Genomic DNA, 26339 nt, shown 5'->3' with positions numbered 1-26339 from the left:
TTTCCCAGTTGAAATTTCTGCAGGGGCAGCCATGATTGTCTGTTGCAGCCAAATCAGCAGATGCTCTTGCAGCATCTCAGATACTTGTCAGAATTTTTTTCTCACATCCTTGAAAAACTTACAATACAATGCCCGCCCCCCCCCAAGTGTCACAAGACAGCTGCGACCTTCGCAAAGCCGCTGTTCTCCAGAGCCAGATTGGGTTCATGGGAGTTGTAGTCCAGAACATCTGGAGGGCTCCAGGTTGGTGAAGTCTGCTCTGATTTCCCTTGATCTGTGCACCTTCCTCTTTGGCCTAAAAAAAGATATCCTGCTTTGTTTCTCTTCAAGTGCTTTGATCATCCACGGAAAGATTCCTAGCAGGGTTCTTATTCTGAGAAATGGTGAATAATTTAGGTCTCCAATGCTCCCTGATTAAAAGCTGTGTGTGCTTGGCTGTTGTCAACATTTGTTAGGGGGGAGTTGGTAGTGCGTACTGTTTTTGTCTGTTTCATTCTGTCTGTTTTAAAATGATTCAAGTTTCCCCACTCAGAAAGAAAAAGGGTATATAGATCTTCACGTGTAGAGGAGTCCTTCATGTGGGGGACTCCCTGGTCCTGAATGGGGTAACTGTGCCTCTGAAGGACCAGGTGTGCAGCCTGGAAGTCATTCTGGACTCACAGCTGCCCATGGAGGCGCAGGTCAATTCTGTGTCCAGGGCAGCTGTTTATCAGCTCCATCTGGTACGCAGGCTAGGACCCTACCTGCCCGCAGACTGTCTCGCCAGAGTGGTGCATGCTCTTGTTATCTCTCGCTTGGACTACTGCAATGCGCTCTATGTGGGGCTACATTGGAAGGAGACCCAGAAACTACAACTAATCCAGAATGCGGCAGCTAGACTGGTGACTGGGAGCGGCCGCCGAGACCATATAACACTGGTCTTGAAAGACCTACATTGGCTCCCAGTACGTTTCCGAGCACAATTCAAAGTGTTGGTGCTGACCTTTAAAGCCCTAAACGGCCTCGGTCCAGTATACCTGAAGGAGCGTCTCCATCCCCATCGTTCTGCCTGGACACTGAGGTCCAGTGCCGAGGGCCTTCTGGCGGTTCCCTCGCTGCAAGAAGCCAAGTTACAGGGAACAAGGCCGAGGGACTTCTTCTCGGTAGTGGCGCCCGCCCTGTGGAACGTCCTCCCACCAGATGTCAAAGAGAAAAACAACTACCAGACTTTTAGAAGACATCTGAAGGCAGCCCTGTTTAGGGAAGCTTTTAATGTTTAATAGGTTATTGTATTTTAGTGTTCTGTTGGAAGCCGCCCAGAGTGGCTTGGGAAACCCAGCCAGATGGGAGGGGGTATAAATAATAAATTATTATTATTATAGACATAAATTATTATATGTGCTAATACGAATAGAAGATATAAATATTGCAGCTGTTGTATAAGGGATTGCTATTGTGAATGGAATGGAACTGAAATCAGTAAGATTATGGAAAACAGAAATAAAGTAAATTATCAAACCATCAATTCTAGCCCGCGGGTGGGGGGCACCTAAATTATGTAATTGGATATTTGAATAATTGATATTGGGAATTGTTATTGTAATTTGGCATTGATATAATGATATATTTGATATTTGAATTATTTCAATTAATATAATAGAAAACTAATAGAATTATTATCAAAAATAAAATGTTGCAAATTTCAGAAGACTCCTGGTGTGGCAAAGGTGAAGCACGGCATTTCCCAAATCTTTTTGAACTTGGGCCTTGCTCCTAAAATAAGAACAGAGGAAGAGTCTGATGGTTCAGGTCATTGACCCACCTAGTCCAGCACCCTGGTCTCACAATGGCCAACCAGATTCCTGTGGGAAACTTGCAAGCAGCACCTGACTGTAGCAGCACTTTCTCCTCCTGTGGTTTTCAGCAACTGGTATTCAGAAAAATTACAAACTCTGACTGTGGAGGCAAAGCAGAGCCATCATGGCTAGCAGACATCATTAGGTTTTCTCCTCCATCAATTTGTCCAGTCCTTTTTTCAAGCCATCAAAGTTGGCTGTTGCTGCCTCCTGTGGGAGGGAGTTCCACAGGAACACACACACACGCAACCCCAGCAGGCCAAAGTACTTTGAACACGTGGAGATTCTTGACTTGCAGCGGCAAATAAGATGATCAGAGGAAGCTGCCTGATGCCAATTCAGACCAGTGGCCCATCTAGCTCAGTACTGCCCACACTGACTGGCAGCGGCCTTCTAGGCTTTCCAGGTACATTCCCAGCCCTAGCCAGAGACGCTGAAGATTGAACGTGGGACCTTCAGCATACAAAGCAGATGCTCTGCTATAAAGCCACAGCCCTTCACTGCGGTGATTCTGGCCATTGGTCTATCTAGCTCAGTACTGTCTACACGGACTGGCATCAGCTTGCCAGGATTTCAGACAGGGAATCCCTTCCAGGCCTACTTGGATGTGCCGGAGATGGCACTTTCTGCATGCAAAACAGATGCTCTACCACTGAGCTATAACCCTTTCCCAACTAGGAACTTGGGAAGAGACCTAACACGGAGTCAGACCAGCTGGTGCATCTAGCTCAGTATTGTCTACTCTGACTGGCAGCAGCTCAGGATTTCAGGCAGGGTCTCTCCCAGCCTTACCTAGAGATACTGGGGATTGGAGCTGGGACCTTCTGCACGCAGAGCAGGTGCTCAGCATTGCTGTTTAAAGCAGATTTTCCAGTAGCACAAATTCCCCGTCAGACACCCACACTTGGTTTTATTATTACGATTTTTCATTCAGCGACCGCAAAGTGTTACTTTGCTTCTTGCTTACACCCTTTATCCTTGGCTGCTTCTCCATAGGAGTCAGTAATTCTTATCTACTAACTGTACTGTACAGTGATGATTCCGTTTCTCCATCTGCCTTCGTTCCGTAACTAACCAGAGCAAAAACAAGGAGGGCTTTAACAGGGGGTGTTTGCAAGGATGCAACAAAATGTTACCTGCTCAAAGACGTATAAAAATAATAATTTGTTATAATAATTTGTTATTTATACCCCGCCAATTCCCAATATCAATTATTCAAATATCCAATTACATAATTTAGGTGCCCCCCACCCGCGGGCTAGAATTGATGGTTTGATAATTTACTTTATTTCTGTTTTCCATAATCTTACTGATTTCAGTTCCATTCCATTCACAATAGCAATCCCTTATACAACAGCTGCAATATTTATATCTTCTATTCGTATTAGCACATATAATAATTTATGTCTATAATAATAATAATTTATTATTTATACCCCCTCCCATCTGGCTGGGTTTCCCAAGCCACTCTGGGCGGCTCCCAATCAAGTGTTAAAAACAGTACAGCGTTAAATATTAAAAACTTCCCTGAACAGGGCTGCCTTCAGATGTCTTTTAAAGATAGGATAGCTGCTTATTTCCTTCACATCTGAAGGGAGGGTGTTCCACAGGGCAGGTGCCACTACCGAGAAGGCCCTGTCTGGTTCCCTGTAACCTCACTTCTCGCAATGAGGGAACTGCCAGAAGGCCCTCGGCGCTGGATCTCAGTGTCAGGGCTGAACAATGGGGGTGGAGACGCTCCTTCAGGTATACTGGGCTGAGGGTGTTTAGGGCTTTAAAGGTCAGCACCAACACTTTGAATTGTGCACTTTGAATTGTATAGCAGAAGGTGGAGATTTCAGCCCCACAGAAGAAGGCATTTTGATGTGGTTGCTTTTAAGCATGGAGCACGTTCTGTCCTTATGCAATTTGTGTACATGCTGTTCTTGACATTGCCAGTCATTAAGCACTTAATAAACACATTTGCATACCACACCCACCACCAACCCTTGTTCAAGCTGCACATTATCAGCTTTCCAGCTGAACAGCTTTCCCCACCAGTTCTGCGTTTTCTACCCAACTGCAGAAAACACTATTTATTTGTTTATTGTGTTGATATCCCAGCTTTGTTTCTCCAGGGAGCTCAAGGTGACCCCTTCCTCATTTAATCCCCACAATAACCCGGCGAGGTAGGTTAGACTGAGAAGCAGCGAATGGTCTAAAGCATGGGTAGGCAAACTAAGGCCTGGGGGATGGATCCAGCCAAATCACCTTCTAAATCCGGCCAGCGGACGGTCCGGGAATCAGTGTGTTTTTACTTGAGTAGAATGTGTCCTTTTATTTAAAATGCATCTCTGGGTTATTTGTGGGGCATAGGAATTCGTTCATTTCCCCCCCAACAAAATATAGTCTGGCCCCCCACAAGGTCTGAGGGACAGTGGATGGGCCCCCTGCTGAAAATGTTTGCTGACCCCTGGTCTAAGATCATACCCAGCGAGCTTCATGATGGCCAAGTGGGGATTTGAACCCACGTCTCCTGGTCCAAGCCCGATACTCTAACTACTGCACCACACTGTCTCTCTTGTTGGGGGGGGAGGGAGGCAGGGAAACACCATTTCTCTACCACCAAGTTGCAGCCCCTTTTGGGGTGTGGTGCAAAGTTTGCCGTGTGGAGGTGAAAGGACATTAAATAACGTTTTAGCAAAAGTGCTAACCCCAATATCTTACTGAGCAATGGGGTCTGCCCCGGTGCTCTCAGCATTAGCTGGGAAGAGCAGGTATCGTGCAGCTCTGTGATTGTTACGGCAAAAATCTGGGTGCGAGGCTGCTCTGCCACCCAGCTCATCGGACTCAGTCCGTGGGTCCCTGCGGAGGAAAATGAGCTCAGCCGGAGACAGGAGCAAACTGCAGAAGATCCAAGTTTATTGGCCAACAGGTTCAAGACGAGATTGAACCCTGAGAAAGGGGTGACATGAGTTTTTGAAACTTCCCTCCATGTCCCAGAATACAGTGCAAAACACGTCATGAATACATTAAAGAGAGGTTTGGTTACACAGATTACATCATGAATATATTAAAGGGAGGTTGGGTTACACAGATTAACATATGGAGGAGGGAGGGGGGAATATGCAGAGCTACACCGGATTAACATAAGGAGGAGGGAGGGGGGAATATGCAGAGCTACACCGGATTAACATAAGGAGGAGGGAGGGGGGAATATGCAGAGCTGGAGATATGCACAGATAAACACTTCCTGGGGATGAGAAAACAATGGTCTCAAATATGCATAGTCTGGCACCTGACATTGCCTGGAGGAAAGGCTGATCAGAGCAAACTGGCACGTTGATTTTCTATGAATTTTATAGATTTTAGTCCCTTTTGACATTGACAATTGGAAATAAATTGATATATTGTAGCGAAGAAGAAGGTGAAGAAGACATGCCCCCCCCCCTTCCGTAACAGTCCCCCATTCGGAGATAGATTTGCATTAAAGTTCTGTAAGAACTTGCAAATCTTTTCTCCGCACCCTAAATCTCGGTGAAGGTGGGGTGCCGTGTGAGTGGGAATAGGCCCTAATGGAAAAGGAGGTGGGTTGAGCAGGGCAGCAAAGGAGGGAGCAACACGGATCAATGCAATGTATGTTTATGTTATATAGGTATGCACTAAATAATAACTTTGTATCTATCGTACTAGATGTGTGGGTTTGTGCAAACCTGAAGGGGACTTGCAAATCATGCCTCTTAAGGCCATTTGCAAGTATAGTAGTGCAGATAGCTGGATATAGGATATCGCATAAAAGGACACCTGTTGTATTTTGTTCAATAGTGGTCTATGCTTTACATTTAGCAGGAAGGTCCACTACTGACTGAAAAAAAATGCAGTTTGCTTTGTCCCCCGCCATTTTTGTGTTCTCAGGTGTCAAGGTAGCTTTTCTGTGGTCTCACAGTAGTGGCAATCCCTGGTGAATCCACTTAGGGCTTTCATATTAACCATGTTGCCTGGCACTCACCACAGCTGCCACAGGTTTGGACACGTCCTGAGGGAAATATCCTTGCCTTGGCTTCCTATGGGGTTTTTTATTATTGCTCTTGCAGTCATGGGAAGTTGCGCACTTGCACTTTAAGGACCAAAAGCTAATTGCAGCCTGGATACACTTGCCCAATTCAAACTGAGTCCAATTTGAATTTATCTTTCCCCATGGTTCTCAACTCTTCAAACTAATCTGTTAAAAGAAAACCATTCTTAAAAGGGGCACTTGTCCAAATAAGTCAATTTAACTGTATAAGGGATCATTCCTGCTAAATCAAGGCATATACACCTTCCTGAAGCTTCTCCTTGGTAAAGCGAGTTTTAACACATTTTAAAATGGGTAGGGAAGGTTGGCCGTGTGCCAGGTGGGACAGCGAAATGTGGTTATCTAAACATTGAACTATACAATAGCCTGATCCATTAGAAAGCATAAAATGTATGAAAATCCTCCATTGGGGTATAAGGAATAAGACAGTATACATTAAACATAAGACAATTACACACACACACAAAAATTCCTCCCTTTGTGGAAATAACACTGTCAAACACATTTCAACATTCCTACATAATAACACATAATACACAACAAACTAATTAAATATCAGTTGAATATAAAAGTCAAAAAATGTCCTTGCAATTCAACTCCTCCCCTCTTTGTCAGCCCCACTTCCCCTTTGAAAGAAATTTGTTGTTGCAGGTAATAAGTCTCGTGGTAGCGAAGCTTTTCATTGGATCTGTAGTAACACACTTGTAGAAGTGATATCCTGTAAGGACAGGGTGGACTTAAAAGACACAGTTAAATAATAATAAAACACACACACAAACACACACACACAATGACCTATGAGGAACCAAAATAAATAAATGCTAAGACACAGAATTTTAAGAGATCTGAAGTAACAATGAAAATAAAAGAGTGTTTCTTGATGTGACAACATCGGCTAGAGTGTTAATAGCAAAATACTGGAAAAAGACTTAATGGCAATGTAACTTTGTGCAAGTACCTTGAACTAGCCAAAATGACAGAATTAATAAGAAATGCTCAGGCAAAAGGTAAACAAATACCATTCCACAAACAATGTTTGGTTATGCTTCAATTAATTTCATAGACATCATGAAAAAACGGATTAAATAAATGGAAACAGATTATTTATAACTTTAAAGTGTCAAAGACACAAAGGGATGGAAGTCACTAATACAGCAGGGATTTCACAGAACAGAAAGAAAGTTAATACAGCAGGGATTTCACAGAACAGAAAGAAAGTTGTTGTGGGAGAAAAAAGGGACAAACACTTTGTTATCGGGGTTCACATATCCTGTTAAAAGGGAAAATTATTTCATGTGAGAAGCCTGTCAGGAAATGCTGTTCCTAAAATGCACACAAACAAAGTCTGTGATTTAAATCCCATTGAGGGGTGGAATTCTTTGATATTTACCTGTGAAAAGAATTTGGCATGTTAAGATTTCAAACTTGGGACACATTAAGGGTGATTTCTCTCAATGGTTCGTGGAATTCTTTGATATTTACCTGTGAAAAGAATTTGGCATGTTAAGATTTCAAACTTGGGACACATTAAGGGTGATTTCTCTCAATGGTTCCAAGTTTTACATAAACCTCCTCCCCCCCCACAGTTCCCCCTCCTTCCTCTCTCTCTCTCTCATTTCTTTTCCTATCCTTTTTTTTTTTTTGCTGATCTAGTCTCTGTGCATGTGTGGAGTTCATGTCTCAGCAAACCTTTTATACTATTGAAATGTTGCATCTTTTGGCAAAATTAGAATTTGAATAAGGGAAGGGTAAGGAGTAGATTTTAAAAGAGGGTTAGATTTAAAACAAAAGAGAGAAACTCAGCAATTGAAGTATTCACCAACAAAGCTAGCAATTTCAGCCCAAGCAAAGCGACTGCTTCCTTTATGTACAGGAAAGGGCTAATATTCCTCTGGCCATTCGTGGAACAATGCCGCGCCCTTATATATGGGAAAAATGGCCAGAGTCAGAATTCATAGGATTTTTTAATTTCTTTTTTTTTTTTTTAACATTCTAAGTTTTTCGGCCTTACCATTTGCAGACAAAAATTTTCCTGCCCCTTTATTTACAGGATTGGTCAAGGCCCATATGTATTGGTCTGATTTTCAAATAGTAGACAAAATGATAAACAAAATGATAAACACTGTAATCACTCAAATGCTTGGTATTACCAGTTGTGCTTCAAAACATCACAGCTTCACCTCTCACCTTTTTAAAACTAAAGAGCAAAGCTAGGCTGAATTTCAACTCCATCACCACACCAGAATTTAAGAATTACCCTGCAATGCTTGCGGACACATGTCCTTCCACACAGCCACAAATTGGGAGAGTTGAAAGGGACCCTGGGGTCATCTAGTCCAACCCTCCAAAATAAAGGGTTCACAGCAAGATTTCACAGCAAGATTGGTACTACACACACATACTTATGTACACAGGCACTACTGGGGAAGAGAGCACAATCAGTGCTCCTATCATGTACTAAGGAAGAGGAAAATAAAAATTCCCAACTTATACAGAACCCTTTAGCAGATCTTGAGATTAGTTTGAGTTTACTTCCTTAGACGTGCAAGTTCCTAGACAAATGATCTTTAGAGAAAGATTGAAGTGAACATTTTCTTAGTTAAAACAGCCATAGATTTGATTTAAAGGGAATACAAAAGTGACAATTTTCCTGAATTTGCAGAGGAATACTGTAGACTCACGATCTGAAAAGTTGCGGCAAAGCAAGAGGTGGGGTAAACATTTGCACCCTTCATTCTCATCTTGTCTTATTTAGGACTGATAAGGTCCAGCATAGCTTCCTTAAATTTAAAATTTTGAAGCAAGCTTGCAGTTTAAACTATGCGCGCTTAAGAAAGGCAGTCTGTCAGAGACAGAAGGAACAGACAACACACATAACAGACAACATGTAAACACACATATTCTCGTATATGTATTAACACACAACACACATAACAGACAACATGTAAACATATATACTCTCATCCTTTAGTTGGTTATTGCAAGGAGTTGGGCTGCTTCCTTTAGCTTCATTAAGTGAAATTAGTAGGAAGGTCCCACATGGTTTTAAGAGCCTCCTTGCCTCTTCAAACACCACCAGTTAACCAAACTGGCAGGGCTCACAATGCTTAGTTGACTGGGGTTTTCCTCCATCAAATATTTCTTTAAGTGGTTCAAGCATTCTTCATTAAACGAACCCCCCGTCGGCCAACGCAATTCGGGCTTGGCGGAGGCGGTGCTGGCGGGCCAGATTTCAGAACAGAGGTTCTCTAATTCTGCTTCGATAATAATTTGTGGCCAGGAATCGACTTCCAATACGTGATGACAAATTGGAGAGGAGAGTCAGGGTCCTTCTGGGACTGAGATGGCTTTCTAGAAGCCTTCTTCCCAGAGTGAGCCCGCTCGCGTTTGGAAGCCTGGGTACCCATTTTATGTTTTACGCGTGTCTAGACAGAAAGAGGGAAGAGAAAGGGCGGTAAGGATTGGTATATCTAGGAGATTGATTTCCTTAATACGGGATTTATAGTAAAGAGGGGTCTTTAGTCGCTTGGCAACTTCCTTAGAGGGTTTTTAAAGAGCTCTAGCTATCCGGTATTTCCTTCCTATTTCCTTACTCAATAACCTGGGGTCCTTTTCCACTCTGCCGATCCCGCCCAATTCCTCATGGGCTATCCCTCCTGGCAACCTCCTACCTATCGTCAATCTCAGGAAAAGGGGCCCTACTGAACGCCCGCGCCGTGCGGTGCCAGATCGGGTGATCCCTGGATAGAGTTTCGAACCGAAAATCCCCCTTGCTTTTGGAAGCGGGCTCACGCACGATACACGTGTTACGTGGCACCGACCAGTGCGGCTGGGATTGGATAGAAAGCCAGACCCCTTCCTGCCCCCTCGATGAGGACGCTCGGGAAGTTCGGAAGAAGAATTCCAACCCCTTGCTTTCAACTGGGACGTCCGTTGCGGAGAGTCGGCTGTTTTTCAAGTCGGGTCTCTCCGTCTTACTTTCGGACTCCCAATTGGTGCGGCTGGCTGGAGAGGTTTTAGAGAAAGAGATAGAGCTCAGAACCCCCCTTTCGGGTCGAGCAGCAGTCCACGGTCTCTCTCACCAATTGGACCAAGAGACAGGCGAGAAGGAGCGATAGAGAGGAGGGCAGAGAATTCAGTTGCCAGGAGATTTCCACCCCTTTCCCACCAGTGCACTGGGTTTTTCCTTTTCCTTATACTCACGTGTTTTCCATGATGATCCCGGGATTGATGAGTAAGCCGGCTGGATCCCTCTTTGCTCCCCGGCTGAACTCCTGGGGCTTTCGATTACCGCCCAGAAGATGGCCGGGGGTCCAAAGGATCTTCCCAGGCAAAATGGCCTGGTGCCGGCTGAAGATTTCGGGGCCCCCGGTCAGCAACGCGGGAGAACCGCATGCCCCACATTGGGCAGCCAACTGTTACGGCAAAAATCTGGGTGCGAGGCTGCTCTGCCACCCAGCTCATCGGACTCAGTCCGTGGGTCCCTGCGGAGGAAAATGAGCTCAGCCGGAGACAGGAGCAAACTGCAGAAGATCCAAGTTTATTGGCCAACAGGTTCAAGACGAGATTGAACCCTGAGAAAGGGGTGACATGAGTTTTTGAAACTTCCCTCCATGTCCCAGAATACAGTGCAAAACACGTCATGAATACATTAAAGAGAGGTTTGGTTACACAGATTACATCATGAATATATTAAAGGGAGGTTGGGTTACACAGATTAACATATGGAGGAGGGAGGGGGGAATATGCAGAGCTACACCGGATTAACATAAGGAGGAGGGAGGGGGGAATATGCAGAGCTGGAGATATGCACAGATAAACACTTCCTGGGGATGAGAAAACAATGGTCTCAAATATGCATAGTCTGGCACCTGACATTGCCTGGAGGAAAGGCTGATCAGAGCAAACTGGCACGTTGATTTTCTATGAATTTTATAGATTTTAGTCCCTTTTGACATTGACAATTGGAAATAAATTGATATATTGTAGCGAAGAAGAAGGTGAAGAAGACATGCCCCCCCCTTCCGTAACAGTGATGAATGCCAGAGATGTACAAAACTGTCATAAAGAATTGTAATAAAATATTTAAGGTCTTATATATATATAATAAATGTTCATAAATGTACCAACCAAGCACATACATGGATATGTGGACCACATGTCTGGAGCAGCACAGGAAGACCGCCCTGAAACCATTTTGACTCCCAAACTGGCCAAATGTTTTCTCTGCAAGGAGGGAGGGGGTGAGGGAACCTTCCCATTGTCTCAGGAATGGGGTAATCACCATCTCAAAGGAATGGCCAGACTACCAGGAAAGGCAATCAGATAAGGCATTATCAGATAACCTGGCAGACAGGAAAAACAACAACATTCAAATTTCTGTTGTAGACCACCTTTTCTGTGATGTAGGTATGATGTTTGTGGGGGGTGGTCTTGGGTTACATCCCTTCTGTGATGTATGTATGATGTATGGAGGGGTGGTCTTGAGCTCCAGGGCAGGGAATTTAAAACGTCTATATAAGGGCAGGCACACCTTGGTTCTGGGTCCTCCTCCTTTCCTGCGTGTGAGGGGAGCACCCTGTTGCAACAGTTCAATAAAGATCAGGCTTACGAGCTGCTTTGCTTCTCAATATTCTCTGGTTGGCCTCTATTATTTTCTCCTTTCAATGGAGAACCTACAAAGAACTCTATAAGGGCTCTTGTGTCCCCCATAAGGGAATAAGGGCAGATTTTGTTTACTACAGAAGGAAGAAGACATCTGAGCATATACAAAGTTGGAGTAATAAAGGAACATAGCTCAGTGTTAGAGCATCTGCTTTGCATGTACAAGATCCCAGGTTCAATTTGCAATCCCAGACAGCCACTGCCAGTCAGTGCAGACAATACTAAGCTAGATGGCTGAAGGCCTGATTCAGTAAAAGGCAGCTGCATACGCTCCAACTTTTCTCCAATGAAAATAGGTTAGTCCCATTCCACAATAATAATAATTTTATCATTTATACCCCACACATCTTACTGGGTTGTCCCAGCCACTCTGGGCAGCTTCCAGCAAACAGAAAAACATAATAAAACATTAAACAGTTTTTTAAATTAAAAATTCCCTATACAGGATTGCCTTCAGACAGCTCAGGGGTCGGATAACTCTATACCCTCCAGGATAACTCCATACCCTCCAATGAAAATCGGGACAGCCAAGGAAAAGTGGAATCAAATCAGAAACCGGGATGACATCTCTAAATCAGGGACGTCCCTGGAAAATAGGGACACTTGGAGGGTCTGCAACTGCCTGCGTTCCTAAGGGAGAGATGCAAAGCGGAATAGCGGTTAAACTTTAAAGCCTCGAATTGAAGCCAAATCCACACCACTCCGTTCAAAGCGCGTCCAGCATATATTTAAAGCGCACGGCTCTCTCGCAACGAATCTTGGGAGCTGTAGTTTGTTAAGGGTCCTAGGAATTGTCATCTGCGAAGGGGCAACTACAGCTCCCAGGAAATCTCGGGGTAAGGCGTGTGGTTTCGTTGTGCGCGGCAGGCGCCTTCAATGTGCAGGATGCTCCATCATGAGACCAAAGGTGTAAAGAAATCATCGGGCCTCTGAGCATGTGCATAGAGTAAGGAGCGCTAGTAGCACTGTGCAAGCACCCGGGTAGGGGACACTCAGGTTCCTCCGAGGTGCCCCCGTCGCCGATCCTCATTTTCCTTTGGAGAGCCGCTAATCCCCGAGCTCCGCCTTGCCCTGCCCAGATGATGCTCCTCCCTGGAGAGCCGGGCGGCGGGGCGAGGCTTGCCGGCCGAGGCTCCTCCGCCTTCCCTTCGCGGGGTCTCCGCCCGATCTGACGTGGCAGCGGCTCCAGCAAGCCGGAGGCCGCCGCGTCCGGAGCGCAGAGCGCACAGCCAAGAGCGCAGAGCGCAGCGCGCGTCGCTGGAGTGAAGGTGCCCGATGGCACGTCCGCGCTTCGTGCTGCTGGTGGCGCTGGTGGTGCTCTCGGGATCAGGGCTGCTCCGCGGCTACGAGCCGGACTGGCGCCGCCTGGAGGGCCTGGAGAGAGGGAAAGTGGAGGTGAGGCCGAGCCTGGAGGGCGGAGGGAGCTGGGTGCCTTAGAGCATGTGCAGAGGGCCTGATGCGCCGGGGCCCGCCAGCTCCCTGGATTGAAGTTCCCACCCCACTCCAAGCAAATGTGGTCTCCCCACCATTTGACAGATGAAGCGTGAAATGCGCTGGGCAGCCTTGAGAGAAGCGCCGGCCCTCAGCCGGAGCTTAGCCTCCCTCGCAAGGCTGTAGTGAGGCTCTGTGAACAGGCGGCAGTCACCGCCGCAAGCCTTTGAAATGCGGGCGGGACATTAGAAAGAATTAAGGATGTAGCGTCTGTGTTGTTTTTTAAATGTTGCTGCTGTTATTGAAAGGCAGTATATGGGGGGGGGTCGTAAAAAGAGAGAAAAGTGAGATTTGCTTTGCAACAGATCACGCCAAAGAACTATTAAGCCTAGCGTCAGACAGAGATTGCGCAGAGCTTCCAAGAAGGATGTCTGTCTTGTCTTGGCTGTTCTTTTGCTATTCAGAGGTATACTGCCCTGGCATGTGGATTTTCTATTTTACCATCATTCAGAGGGATATACGGGGTTACCCTAGTTGAAGCTTAGAGCAGGCTTCCCACAGTGGGCAGGCCATTGGTGGGCCACTGAAGTTTCAGGCAAGTCTGTGGACCATAATTTACCATGTCTGCGAAGAACACTTACAGCTGGAATTCAGATTGTTGTACTCTGGTTGACCTCTGGGACTCCCTGCCACAAGAGGCAGTGATGACCACTAACTTGGATGGCTTTCAAGGAAGACTAGACAAATTCATGGAGGAGAGAGAGGGCTACTGATGGCTACTAGCCACAATGGCTCTGCTCTGCTTCCACGGTCAGAGGCAGCGATGCTACTGAATCCATCCCAGTTGCTGGAAACCACAGGAGGGGAGAATTGCTCTTGTGCTCAGGTCCAGCTTGCAGGTTTGAGGGCCTCTTTGAGAAGGTGGTCTAGATAGGCCACTGGCCTGTTGCAGCAGGTTCTTCTTAGCGTTCTTAATGCTTCTGAACACCAGTTTGCATCTAGCACAGTGTAACAGAATTGCTGAAACAGGAGGGGAAAGTCATCTTCTAAAACCCTCTGCAATTTTCAGGTGGTCTGGGGCACGGGGGGGGGGGTGCAGTTTGAGAACCACAGGCTTAGAAGACTAAGGAGAAATTTGGTGCTATTCCCACATATTCCCAAGTCTGTCCTTATAGCCATTTTATTTTAGAGGTGGGAGGGGCATCCAACAAAGCCCATTTATCCCCGAAGATGACGTGGTTGCATTGGTGGGGGGTTGTTTTTCAATCTGCTAACAGGTGGCCTTGGGCACACCTGCCGCAGCAAGTTCTGACAAGCCCTTGGAAAGGATTGTCAAGGGAACGGGGCCGGGGAACAGCTGTTTTTTCATGGTGGAAGGGAAAGGCTGCAGAGGGCGAATGTCTTTGTGGGGTTGTCAACAAGTGTCCTGGGTTGGCAGAGGTTTCTCCAAGAGCATCATTGAAACATGGAATTGTAGAGTTGGAAGGGACCCTGAGGAGCATCTAGTCCCCTTGGTGTCCCGTACGGGGATCGAACCTGCAAACCTGGCGTTACCAGCACCACGCTCTAACCAACTGAGCTGGACCTCCAACTCCCCATCAGACCCAGAAACCATCACAGTCAGTGGCCAAGGACAGTGGGAGTTGACAACACAAGAAGAGAGCACTCACCCATCCTTCAGTTTCCAGCCATTGCTGTCTCCAATTGTGGAGGCAATGCACAGCCATTGTGCCTAGTAGCCGTTGTTCCAGAGATTTAATTACATGTTCCATCAATAAGCCCTATCTTTTATCTGTCCTGACTCTTCCCAACTTTCGGCTTCATTCGGTTTATCTGTCCACTTCCTCCACACCTTGACATTTTTTATAAACTTTTATCGTGTCACCTCTTTATTGCCCTTTCTCTAAGCCAGGAGTAGGCAACCTAAGGCCCGGGGGCCGGATACAGCCCAATCGCTTTCTCAGTCTGGCCCACAGATAGTCCAGGAATCAGCGTGTTTTTACATGAGTAGAATGTGTGCTTTTATTTAAAATGCATCTCTGGGTTATTTGTGGGGCATAGGAATTCCTTCATATTTTTTTTCAAAAAATAGTCCAGCCCCCCACAAGGTTTGAGGGATGGTGGATCTGCCCATGGTTGAAAAAGGTTGCTGACCCCTTCTCTAAGCTAAAGAGCCCTCAAAGCTGCAGGCTTTCCTCAAAGGGCAATCACTCTATCCTTTATCATTTTGGTTGCCCTGACCTGGGATAGCTCAGTCGGTAGAGCAGGAAACTCTTAATCTCAGGGCTGTGGGTTTGAGCCCCACATTGGGTAAAAGATTCCTGCACTGCAGGGAGTTGGACTAGATGACTCTTGTGGTCCCTTCCAGCTCTACAATTCTATAAAGCAGATGCTGGCTGGTTGATGAGCTGTTGGAAGTTGGGTGTCAGACAACATCTGGAGGTCTGCAGGCTCCTTGTCCTTCTACTGCATGAATCGAGTCTGGATTTCTTGGGAAGTGTGTTTGTTGGTGTATTCATATTCTGTTTTCTCCCTTTTAAAGAGCTGTGGGGGATGACGGCTGAACCGCCTGCCAGAGGTAAGTGTCGCTTCGCTCCTGCTCGCCAACACCTATCACTCACTTCCCCTGGGTGAAGAAGTGCTGCAACGGCTCATAAGACAGAAGGCAGGGAGCCCAACAGGAGGTGGCGCCAGAGAGCCAACAACAGGCGGAACCCAACACATTCTAGGTCCCCCCCCCATCCTCCTCCCTGCCAGAACGGAGATGGAGGAGAAAGAAGCTGACAGGCACGGCCACCTCCTAGACTGACTGAAAGTAGGGAGGCGGGAAGGTGGGGACTGGCTGAAAGCTGTCTGGGGTTGGTGGGGCAGACTGGAGCAGTCTGGGGTTTCCGGGGAGCCACCATCAGAAAGGCCCTGTCACCAACAAAGCCTCGCCTGTTGATTGTAGGTTCCGAGAATAAACTGGGCTGATGGGGCAGGGGGAGCCGTCTTATTCCATGTGTAATATTTGCATCTCATTCATTTTTTACCCCCTAGGTGAAGGCCTTCATCAATGAGGACTTGCCTCTGTAGTATCCTTTTTGTATGTTTGTGCAGGGCCTAAGGATTGGAGGTAGGGGAGGTAAAAGGGGGACATCAGCAGGGTCCCCAGGCAGCAAGCCCATTGCCCCCCAAATTATTTATTTATCCTCTCTGGCCCAGGAGCCCAAACTTGAGAAATTCTGAACTGCTGAGCCCGATGCCCTTTAGGATGCTGCCTGGGGCTGACGAGGGTCATAGTCCAAAACCTCTGGACAGGGCTGTCTTAAGGATATGCGGCACCGGGGTGCAAAGATCCGCCTGGCGCCCCCCCCCCCCCGGTTGCTCAGTCCCAGGCGCACAGGATGGCGGAGCCAGCCAGCCACCTCAGCGTCTCACTGGCTCGGTTGCCCCTGAACTCACAGCGCAGAGTCGCCCGCAGAAGAGCACGCCGCGGCGCTCTGACTGACGGGCAGGCTCTTCCCTGGACTCAACTCTCGGGCCCCGGACTCTCAGCCTGGCGCCCTTGAGAGCCCGGCACCAAGGGGCCACGCACCCTTAGCGCCTATGGGTAAGATGGCCCTGCCTCTGGAGGGCACCAGGTTGGCAGTCTAACCAGGGAGCTGATTTGCTAAACCTGCTGGCCAACGCAACAGAACTTGGGTGTCCTCACTCACCCTTGCCTGAAACCCCTGGAGAGATGCTGCCAGTCAGTGCAGACAGTATTGAGCTAGATGAGCCAGTGCTCTGGCTCTGTTAGGCAGCTTCCTTTGCCCATACCCTACCTCCTTAACTGCCTTTTCCAGCCACAACCTTGACATGAAGCACCTCGCTGGAGCAGACCCCGAACTCATCCTGTTGAACTCACACTACAGAGAGCTGGAGGTGAGAGGGAGATTTGATCTCCCCACACTGGTGTGACCCACCGGAGGATTTTTAGCTTCAGGCAGAACTGGGAGAGGTGATGCTCTTCACGGGAATATGCAATTGCAGGAATAGTTTTGCTTGTGTTTCTGAATCGAACATGTAGGGCCCGCAACAAAATGTTGCAGCGCAGCGGCAAGAATCCATCTCCCTAAGAATCATGGGGGTTTCTTTTGAAATCTTATTTTTCAAGGAGGTTTCAGTGGCATTGAAGGGATGCTTGAAAGTATATGGGCAGCAGGTTGGTAAATCGCAGCCAGATTGGTTATTGTTGTCCAGCAAGCCAGCCAGTGGGTCTTTTAATTCCTCCTCCGCTGGACTAGCAAGATTAAGTTGCATAGCACTTTAAAAGCTCCAGAAATATTCAAAAGTAGAGGGACCGGGTGCAGCAGGCCTTTGGGGGCTTCTCTTCAGGAAACCATCTGCCAGATTTCAGCCATGGGCAGGTAAGATGCAAATCTTGCTCTGCGATGCTTAACAGGCTAATTAATGTGCTGCTCACACAGCAAAGGAGCAAAGGTCCGTCAAGTATGGGTGTAGCCGGAATTTATGGCGGGGGTGGGGCAGGGCACACACCTGTCATCATCCTCTGTCTTAGCAGATTCGGAATGAAATGTCTCAGCAAGAGTTGTTTTAAGTTACTTTCCTTTGACCTCAAGCGTTCAGAAAAATCCATCAAAATCTCCAGCCATTTGAAAACCAGGAAGTTAAAAAAAAAAATTAACATCCAGGAGTAGCTTTCATGCGGTTAACGAGTCTATTTTGCAAAATTACGAAGAGCCTGCCTTTTTAATCTTATTTTTTAAAATCTAAACTAAAACAAGTTTTCTTGGGTTTGCTGAAAACCTTTTCGGCTATTCCTTCTCTCATTTCTTTTTTTCCAATGCAGTTTTTCTGTGTTCACTCAGTAAGCATAGGCAATTTCTACTTTTAAGTTAAGCATTTTTATTTACTTGCTTGATGGGGGGGGGGCTGTCCCCTGGGTCCAATGCCATCTGCATTTGGATATGCTGGCACCAATCCAGCTGGGTCTCAGCATGTTGTTGCCACCTGCAAGCCTCTGGTTGACCAGGGGAAGAAGGACTGTGGCTCTATGCTAGGACATCTGCTTTGCTTGCAGAAGGTCCCCGCTTCAATTCTCACTAGCATCTCCAGGTAGGGCAGGGAAGGTCTTTGGTCTGAAGCCCTGGAGTGCTGCTGCCCATCAGCGTAGCTCAAGGGTAGAGCATCTGCCAGCCTGTGTAAGCAGCACTGAGCTAGGTGGACCAATACTCTGACTTGGCCTAAGGCAGTGCATTATGCTTTTATTTTGCAGAGAATTCCACTGAGCGATATGTCCCGCAAAGAAATCAACGAGTTGGTGCAGAAGCTGGGCTTCTACCGGAAGGAGAAACCCGACTCGCCTGTCCCCAAAGAGTTCCAGCTTGCTCCTGCCCGGCCGCCCCCTGGTTCAGAAGGCGCCAAGGGAGAGCGTGTGGCGGAGAGCAAAGGGGCTGTGGGTGGAGAACTCTAGATCTGTTGTGCTCTTAAAAACCTCAGGGGTGTCTTGTATGTGAGTGTGTGCAAGGGTTGAGAGCGTGGCTCATGTTTTAATACATCCACAAGCATAGCTGTACCGGTGGGTGTGCATGGTAGGATATGTTGTTAGTATATGCAGGGTTGTGTGTGCACACCTGGCAGAGGAGAGCCAAGGAATGTGGCCTGGGCTGTAGAATCAATCCTTTTTTAAAAAAGAAAACACAAGTTTCTAGACCTCATGGTTAGAAAGGTGTACGTGAAAGCGTCTGGGCAGCGCCTGCTGATCTCCTGAGAGGCCCGAAGAGGGCTGCACTAAATGACTCTTTAGGTCCCTTTCAAATCTACAATTCTATGAAGATTTGCAGCGGTCTTGAGTGTGGAGGTCTGCTCCTCAACCCCCACCAGCAAAAACAGCAAGATACGTATATGCAAAAAACGAATATGCCACATTTGCAGGATATGCAACCAAATGCAATGTTCCCTCGTTGCAGAAATTTAGATTTTATTCTTTAGTTTGTTCTAGAGTAAAGGGCACACACTGCCCTGTCTGTGGAACATGAGTAAAAAGTGGTGCGGAAGCAGCTGTGATCTGGGGTGTGGATTCGGGGGGGGGGGAAGTGTGCTCTCCCCACTGCCTAGGGAAACAGAGCCAGACCTCCTGGACCAGATCACCTTGAGTCCCACCTTGGTCTGTGCACCATTTCTGATTCATTCGATCATGCATAGCCCAGTCGGAAAGTTTGGCTCCGTGCCTCTTTGTATAGCTCAGAGACCGGGAACCTGTGGCCTTCCAGGTGTTGCTGGATTCCTCGCCCCTCTCCCCCCCCAAAAAAAGTTTTAGTTTTGCTGACTGATGGGAGCTGGAGACTAGCAACATCCAGAGGGGGCCACAGGTTCTTCCCTCCTGCTTTCGGTTCAGACCACACTCCCTAGCGGCCGTTCCTTGCTCCAGGCCATAAGCAAGCCTTTTGTGTTTTTCTGCAGCTGTGCCCCGTCTGCATGAGACAGGATGATACCCTCGGCTGAAAGCTCTTGGTGCCCAGGGTGGATAGTCAGTGTCCCATCAGGCTTCGGAGCACAGCGCGCTAAGGAACACGAGCTCAGTCACCCATCCTGCAAAAAACAACAATAACCCTCTTGCAGTTGTGCCTAGAAACAGTAAAGTCTTTTACATCCAGTGTGCCGGTATCTGTGTCTCTGTTGCTGGATAATTAAAAGTCCCAGGCTGAACTGGTCAAGGTGTTCCCCTGGGCCCTCGCCCCATCCCACCCTCAGAAACTCACTGTGATGAGGTGTCCTTTTTCTTCCTTGAAGAGCACGGGGAGCTGAAGAAATTGGAAGTTGCAGCCTTTCTCAACCTGTGGGTCCCCAGATGTTGTTGAACTACAACTCCCTAGCTAGCAAGGCCAGAGCTCAGGGATGATGGGAGTTGTAGTCCAACATCATCTGGGGACCCACAGGTGGAGAACCGCTGTCTAGAGACTCTGTCCTGCCTCACCTGAGCGGCATGTTGAGTTGCTGGGAGAAGATGTGTCCTTGCATCCCTCAGCCGTGCGCTGTCCCTTGCCGTGGAGGAGGCAGGTGGAGGGCAAGACTCAAGGTGGTGGCAGCGCCCAGGCTGGGGGCATGCACCCACCCATGCCCAGCTGCTGTTCTGCAGTTCTGCACCGCATGGAGGCACTGGTTAGGAAGCACAGTCCTTGCCTTAGGGGGCACAGTGGTTTCCATGCCCCGGGTGTTGGCAACCCATGCTACGCCACTGCTACTAACCCGCCTCATAGTGTTGTTGTGAAGATAAAATGGTCCGTGTGAGGTCCTTGAAGGAAAAGGTGGGGTGTAAATGCAATGACAGGAATACAAACTCCCCTAATCCCTGACCACTGGGCCAAGGCTAACGGAAGCCGGGAATCCAGCAACATCTCAGTGGCTCCAGAGGTACCCAGATCCTGCTGCACACCAGCCTGCCGCTGGCATTCTCAAACAGCGGGGAGGTGCCAAGTTGCGCTAGGTGTACGCTAACCTTAAAAGGACCGAGCCCTGGGGGTTGGAGAACAGTATGAAGCAGAAACGGCCGTCAAAACAGTCTATCCAAACTTTTATTGTCTTGCTGGTGCCTACATAAACATCCTTGTGCTAGTGCAAGAACCGTTACAATCGGGCGTGTGGCTGAGTGCTGAGAGCGGTGTCCGAGGAGCACATCCCACTGTCCGTCCCTCGCTCCAGGCTCCAGTCGTTCTCAGCTGGCTCATCGGCCCCAACCTTCCCGTATTAATTAGGCTCTCAAAAGGGAAGGAGACTTGTGCAAAGGGCTGAAGGCTGATGCGCTGGGAACTCCCAGGAACAGAGTGGACATTGCTCGATGGTGCATAGGCAGAAGAGCTGTTCCATACAGAGAGGCCACACCAGTGAAACCCACATGGTTTCCCCCCTCTCCTGCCATGTCTAAGCACCCAGAGTTGACCACAATCGCTCCTGGGCTGGCAGAGCCATGGGTGAATACACACATAGGGCACATGGATGGGCAATACTTGATTTCAGCAAACTGGTGGCCAAGAGATGGGAACTGGCATGCCCTGTGCTTGCAAGGGAGCCTCTGAGCTGGTGCAGAGTGTGCCCTTCACCACCACCATCCAGACAAGGAACACAGTTTGTTTCTCTAAAAAAAAATTTAAAAAATCTGTCCTCTCTACCCCAAGCAGCAAAGAAATCCACATCTCTGTCCAGTTACCCCACAACTTCAAAAACTGCACTTTTCTAAACGAGCTGATTTCAGGAGGCGTTTTGGTCAGGATTCAGGGGTGGCTCTGAGGTCTCCTCCTATCCCTCGTCCAGCTTTCACCCGCCAGGAAAGAAGCTATTTGCCATCTGAAAGCCTGGCTTCTCCTACCCACTGGTGCCAACAGGGTTCAATCCAGAAGAGCCGCAGTCCCAGCCCAGTGGGGCCTGTGCACTACATTTATAATCGGGTTCCTCTTCTGGAAGTGTGGGGAGGGGGGCAGGAGGAAAGCCTCTAAGGTGGTGAAGGAAGAGGCCCTCTGCCATAGCTCAGCGGTAGAGAATCTGTTTTGCATGCAGAATGTCCCAGGTTCAACCCCCAGGCAGGGCTGGGGGAGTGTCTCCCTATCAAAAATCCTAGAGAGCCACTGCCAGTCAGTGTAGACAATACTGAGCTAGATGGATCAACAAGCCGTATAGTAAAAGGCTGCATTCAGCTTTATGGCAGGACATCTGCTTGGCATGCAGAAGGTTCCAGGTTCAAGTCCCGGCAGCGTCTCCAGCTAGGGCTGCAAATGTCTCCTGAAAGCCTAGAAAGCCACTCGCAAGTCATGGTTGCCAATACTAAGATAGAAAGGACCAGCGGTTTGGCTCGACAGAAGGTAGCTATCTATGTTCCTAACGCCTGGTGGGGCGGGGGCACCTATAACCTGCTGAGCAGGGTCTGCACTTGCAACGATCATCGCAGTTCAAGGATTTGGGGGAGGTGGGAAGCAGGGACGAGTTAAGGTCTGCACACACAGACGACAACGGCCCCCCCCCTTTTTAGCGCGCTCCAGCATTTAGCCGTTCAAAGGTACAGACAAGACGCGTGGTAAGTCAATCACACCTGCACAGGTCTCTGCCCGTTATGCTGCTCGGCCGTGCACGATGCAAAAAAAGGGAGTTTCGAAAAAGGAGGAAACGGGAATAACTTACAGTAAATAACGACAACGACAACAATAATATAAAAAGCACGTGCGGATGAGAAGGGCAGTCCCAGTTCTCTCCGTAGAGCGGTCTAAGCTCGGCCGGTCCCCTCCAAACCGGCCTGGATTGCCAACTGCCCAGCCTGCTGTAGCGGGGGTGTGGGGGGGGGGTGTTGGTTCCTCTTGCTGGTGGTGGCTCCTGCCCATAGTAAGAGTTCTCTGAAAGCAGGGAGGGAGGGGGGCTGCAGGAACACGGATCGGGACCAGAGGAGCAAGCAAAGACATCTTCCTATCCCCTGCTGCCGCACCCGGGGTGGGTGGGTTCGTGGGGGACAGGCTAGGCTGGATGTTTCGGAGGGAAGGGTGGGGGTGAGGGGGGGGCGGGAGAGGAAGGCTAGAAGCGCTGCTGCCTCATCTGGAGCTCGTGGCGCCGCAGGTGGTTGTAGAGGGACTGCACGTAGGTGAAGACGCACTTGGCGTCGGGACGTTTCCCCATGATCATCATGTCTTCCACATCCACCAAGGGCACGCAGTCCACAAGCACCCTGCAAAAGGGGGAGGGAGAGAAAGGGGGAGAGTAAGTGGTCAAGGTCAAGGTCCCCTGGACAGTTAAGTCCAGTCAAGGGCAACTATGGGGTTGCGGCACTCATCTCACTTTCAGGCCAAGGGAGCTGGCGTTTGTCCACAGACAGCTTTCCGGATCATGTGGACAGCATGACCAGGGGCGGAGGAAGAAGAGGAGTTTGGATTTGATATCCCACTTTATCACTACCTGAATGAGTCTCAAAGTGGCTAACAATCTCCTTTTCCTTCCTCCCCCACAACAACCACTCTGTGAGGTGAGTGGGGCTGAGAGACTTCAGAGAAGTGTGACTAGCCCAAGGTCACCCAGCAGCTGCATGTGGAGGAGCGGGGAAGCGAACCCAGTTCACCACATTACGAGTCCACCGCTCTTAACCACTACACCACACTGGGGGGTGCGGTAGGTGCGGCCTGCTCCGGGTGTGAACACTGAGGGCGGGTGACAAAATGCTGGGCAGCACTCACCTGAGGGCCTGAAGCGCACCCAAACCACGTGTCTCTCTTGGGAGAGATGTGGTGGCTTGGGCGCCCGCAGGCTCCACGCTGCCCAAATGGTCCACATGCTGCCTCTCCCCCCCCCACAGCTGTAGGGCGGCTGAGTGGGAGGAGGCAGGCAAACTCCAGAGGCCCCACAGTGCACCCCACACCAATCCAGGCTCCCGAGTGGCTTCCTCCACTGTTGAGCATGACCAAACCGCTTCTGGTGCAATGAAACACCATGACAGAAACCAGAGCACACAGAAACATCATTTACCTTCCTTCCTGCTGCAGCAGTACCTATTTATCTACTTGCACTGGCGTGCTTTCGAACTACTAGGTTGGTAGGAGCTGGGACAGAGCAACAGCTCACTCTGTTGCGGGGATTTGAATCACCAACCTTCTGATTAGCAAGCCCAAGAGGGTCAGGGGTTTAGACTGATTCCTTCCCCCCCCTGCCCCCAGACCCATAAACTAACCCCACGTTGTACTGCAGGTTCGCAACAACAACTACCAGCACTTATCCCCTCCCCTCGGGGCTTGGGTGCAAATCCTAGAAAGTAACTACCCAGGTTTTCCCACCGTTATTCATTTCTGCAAGAACAGCCCTTGCACGGGTGGGGAGAATGCAGAGCCCCCACCCCAGAGATAACCTGGGGATGTCAAAGGAGCCATCAGTTATTGCAAACGGCAAGGAAACCTTTGATCCTGAAAAGAGAAAAGTTGTCCCTTCAGGAGTCCAGCCAGAACAACACTTGAGAGGGTTGCTAGCGTCTCGTTTTGAAAGTGTGAGCAGCCGCCTGGTGTTTATAACGTTTTGCAAAAGATCTTTCTTTTAGTGCAGGGGAGCCCTATATTGATGCTCCAAGAACAGTTTGCGCCTGTGAAGAAGCTGGTTTGGCCAGTGTGAGGACAGAATGCTGGATTAATTGGACCCTGGGCCTGATCCGACACGTTTCCACTTACACTCTTAATGCCCACCTTCAATGCCAAGACCCAGGACCTTGCACCAGCTTTGCGCTGGTTTCCCGCCCGGCCTCCCCAGTCCTCAGCCTCGGGGTCAAGCGTGCGCAGAGGGGGTGGGGGTGCGGGTGCACAGGGAGGTAACCGCGAGGTTTAATAGGCTCCCTCCTCTCAGCAGCCTCAGCAATGGAAAATCTCCTGAGCAAGCCAGTGTGCCCTTATAAAGCCTTTGTTTAGCCTGTGTGATGGGCTGTTGTACCCAGTGTCCCGGGAGAACGAGGCTCTAGGGAGGCAAAGATATTAACAAGGAGTGCCTGAGTCACTTTTTCCAAGGCTCTCTAGCTCCTCCGAGACATATATGGCCGGGGCAAAATAAATAAAAATAAAAACCCACCCCACCCCACCCCCTCCAAAAGAAGGAGAAAATAAGAAGAAACCATCTCCATCACCTGTCCGTCTCTCTTTCGCTGCACCCCGGCCTACGGAAGCAAAGGATTCTGGGAAAGGCAGGCACTGTCGCCACCGTTACCTGGCAGTTGTCAAAAATTATCTGCCCCTCCCGCAAAAGTGAGAGCTTAAAAATTTATTTTTACGATTGGTATTTGATTTCTTCCCCAGCCTTGTCCGTGAGCTCCCATTGTGGGTTAAAACAATCTAAAAACACAACATGGAAGAGCTAGTAACACTGGGAACAAGGAATATCGGGAGCCAGTGTGGTGTGGTGTAGTGGTTAGAGCATTAGGCTGGAATCCAGGAGACCAAGGTTGAAATCCCCCCACAAAGTTCGGCGGGTGTGACACTAGACCAGTCGTTGCCTCTTGGCCTGACCTCCCTTGCAGGGGTGTTGTGGGGGTTAAACAACGAGGGTGTCTGCCCCCTTGAGCTCCCTGGCGAAAAAGGTGGAATAATGTTGTGGATTCTCCTTCCTTGGAGGTTCTGAAGCGGAGGTCGGGTTTTAGCTGAGGTTCCTGCATTGCAAGGGGTTGGACTAGATCGCCCTTCCAACTCCACACTTCTATGATTCTATGAGATGTGGAAAGGAAAGATAAAACATGGCACCTTCAGCTCCTTGTGAGGGGGCAGTAATGGTAGTGCTTAAGTGCAACCAGTCCATCAATAATGAACTGTGCCAGGGTGGTGAGATGAAATATATCCAGTTTAGCACCATTGTACAATGGCAGATCCTCTCAGCACCAACCGGCCCACTACAAAGAGCAGGCTGGATATTTTTTTCTTATTGATAAATGTATTGATAATAACCCATCCTTTGCCAGCAGAATTAAAAACAGCCAGGTTACACAGGCCCTAGGGTGGGTCTCGAAAACAGACATCTTAAGGGTCAAGAGGGAAGTCTTCCGCATTCACAGGGAAGGTGCCAGACGCATTGCGGTGGGGAGGGAATTCCACAACTTTGGGGCCACCACAGAGAAGGCCCTCTGCTGGCCCGTCACCACCAACACCGAGGGCTGAGGAACTATCAAGAGGTGCCCTGCTTGCTGATTCCAGCACCCGAGGAGGTAGCCTTTCGGGTATTTGAGGCCTGTGTCATTCAAGGCCTCGAACACGAATGTGAGCGCCTTGAATTGGGCCCAGAAACAAAACAGCCGCCAGTGCAACTGTCTTAAAATGGGGTTTTTAATGTGATATCTCAACAGAACCAATCCTCATCCCCCCTTTTATTATTTGCACTCCACCCATCTAACTGCCCCAGCCACTCTGGGCGGCTTCCGACATATATAAAACACAAAAATACAGTTAAAAACTTCCCTTCAAGGCTACCTTCAAATGCCCTTTAAAGGTTGCATAGCTGTTTATCTCCTTGACATCTGATGGGAGGGCCTTCCACAGGGCGGGCATCACTACCGAGAAGGTCCTCTGCCTGGTTCCCTGTAACCTCGCTTCTCGCAGGGAGGGAACCGCCAGAAGGCCCTCGGTGCTGGACCTCAGTGTCTGGGCTGAACAGTGGGGGTGGAGACGCTCCTTGAGGTATACCGGACATTTAGGGCTTTAAAGGTCAGCACCAACACTTTGAATTGTGTTCGGAAACATACTGGGAGCCAATGTAGATCCTTTAGGACTGGTGTTATACAGCCTGAGCGGCCACTCCCAATCACCAGTCTCGCTGCCACGTTATGGATTCGTTGTGGTTTCCGAGTCACCTTCAAAGGGGCTATTGGGGTTGAGGGG

At 48.8% G+C, this 26339-nt stretch overlaps 2 protein-coding genes across 10 annotated transcripts in view; one reads left to right on the top strand and one right to left on the bottom strand.

The window, feature by feature from the left end:
- Positions 1–19624, top strand: part of SELENOM (selenoprotein M) — a 40305-nt gene extending 20681 nt beyond the window's left edge. The window contains exons 1-5 of one of the 2 annotated variants that reach the window (XM_081892601.1): positions 12685–12948; positions 15527–15562; positions 16024–16058; positions 16812–16890; positions 18245–19624. In XM_081892601.1, coding sequence (XP_081748727.1) covers positions 12829–12948; positions 15527–15562; positions 16024–16058; positions 16812–16890; positions 18245–18442 — 468 coding nt within the window. In that variant the 5' untranslated portion in view covers positions 12685–12828 and the 3' untranslated portion in view covers positions 18443–19624. Of the gene's footprint in view, positions 1–12684; positions 12949–15526; positions 15563–16023; positions 16059–16811; positions 16891–18244 lie in introns of those variants that run through there. The other variant, XM_081892602.1, reaches the window with a different exon arrangement.
- A 901-nt stretch (positions 19625–20525) lies between these two features.
- Positions 20526–26339, bottom strand: part of SMTN (smoothelin) — an 83721-nt gene continuing 77907 nt past the window's right edge. For 6 of the 8 annotated variants that reach the window (XM_081892275.1, XM_081892276.1, XM_081892270.1 and 3 more), the window contains one exon: positions 20526–22675. In XM_081892275.1, the coding sequence (XP_081748401.1) occupies positions 22525–22675 (151 nt within the window). In that variant the 3' untranslated portion in view covers positions 20526–22524. The remainder of the gene's footprint in view (positions 22676–26339) is intronic. The other 2 variants (XM_081892272.1, XM_081892274.1) reach the window with 1 other exon arrangement.

The sequence above is a fragment of the Podarcis melisellensis genome (genome assembly GCF_964234715.1).
Source record: "Podarcis melisellensis genome assembly, chromosome: 16".
Taxonomy (NCBI): domain Eukaryota; kingdom Metazoa; phylum Chordata; class Lepidosauria; order Squamata; family Lacertidae; genus Podarcis; species Podarcis melisellensis.
Note: the sequence above shows the minus strand (reverse complement) of the source record. Positions and strands in the feature narration are given on the sequence as shown.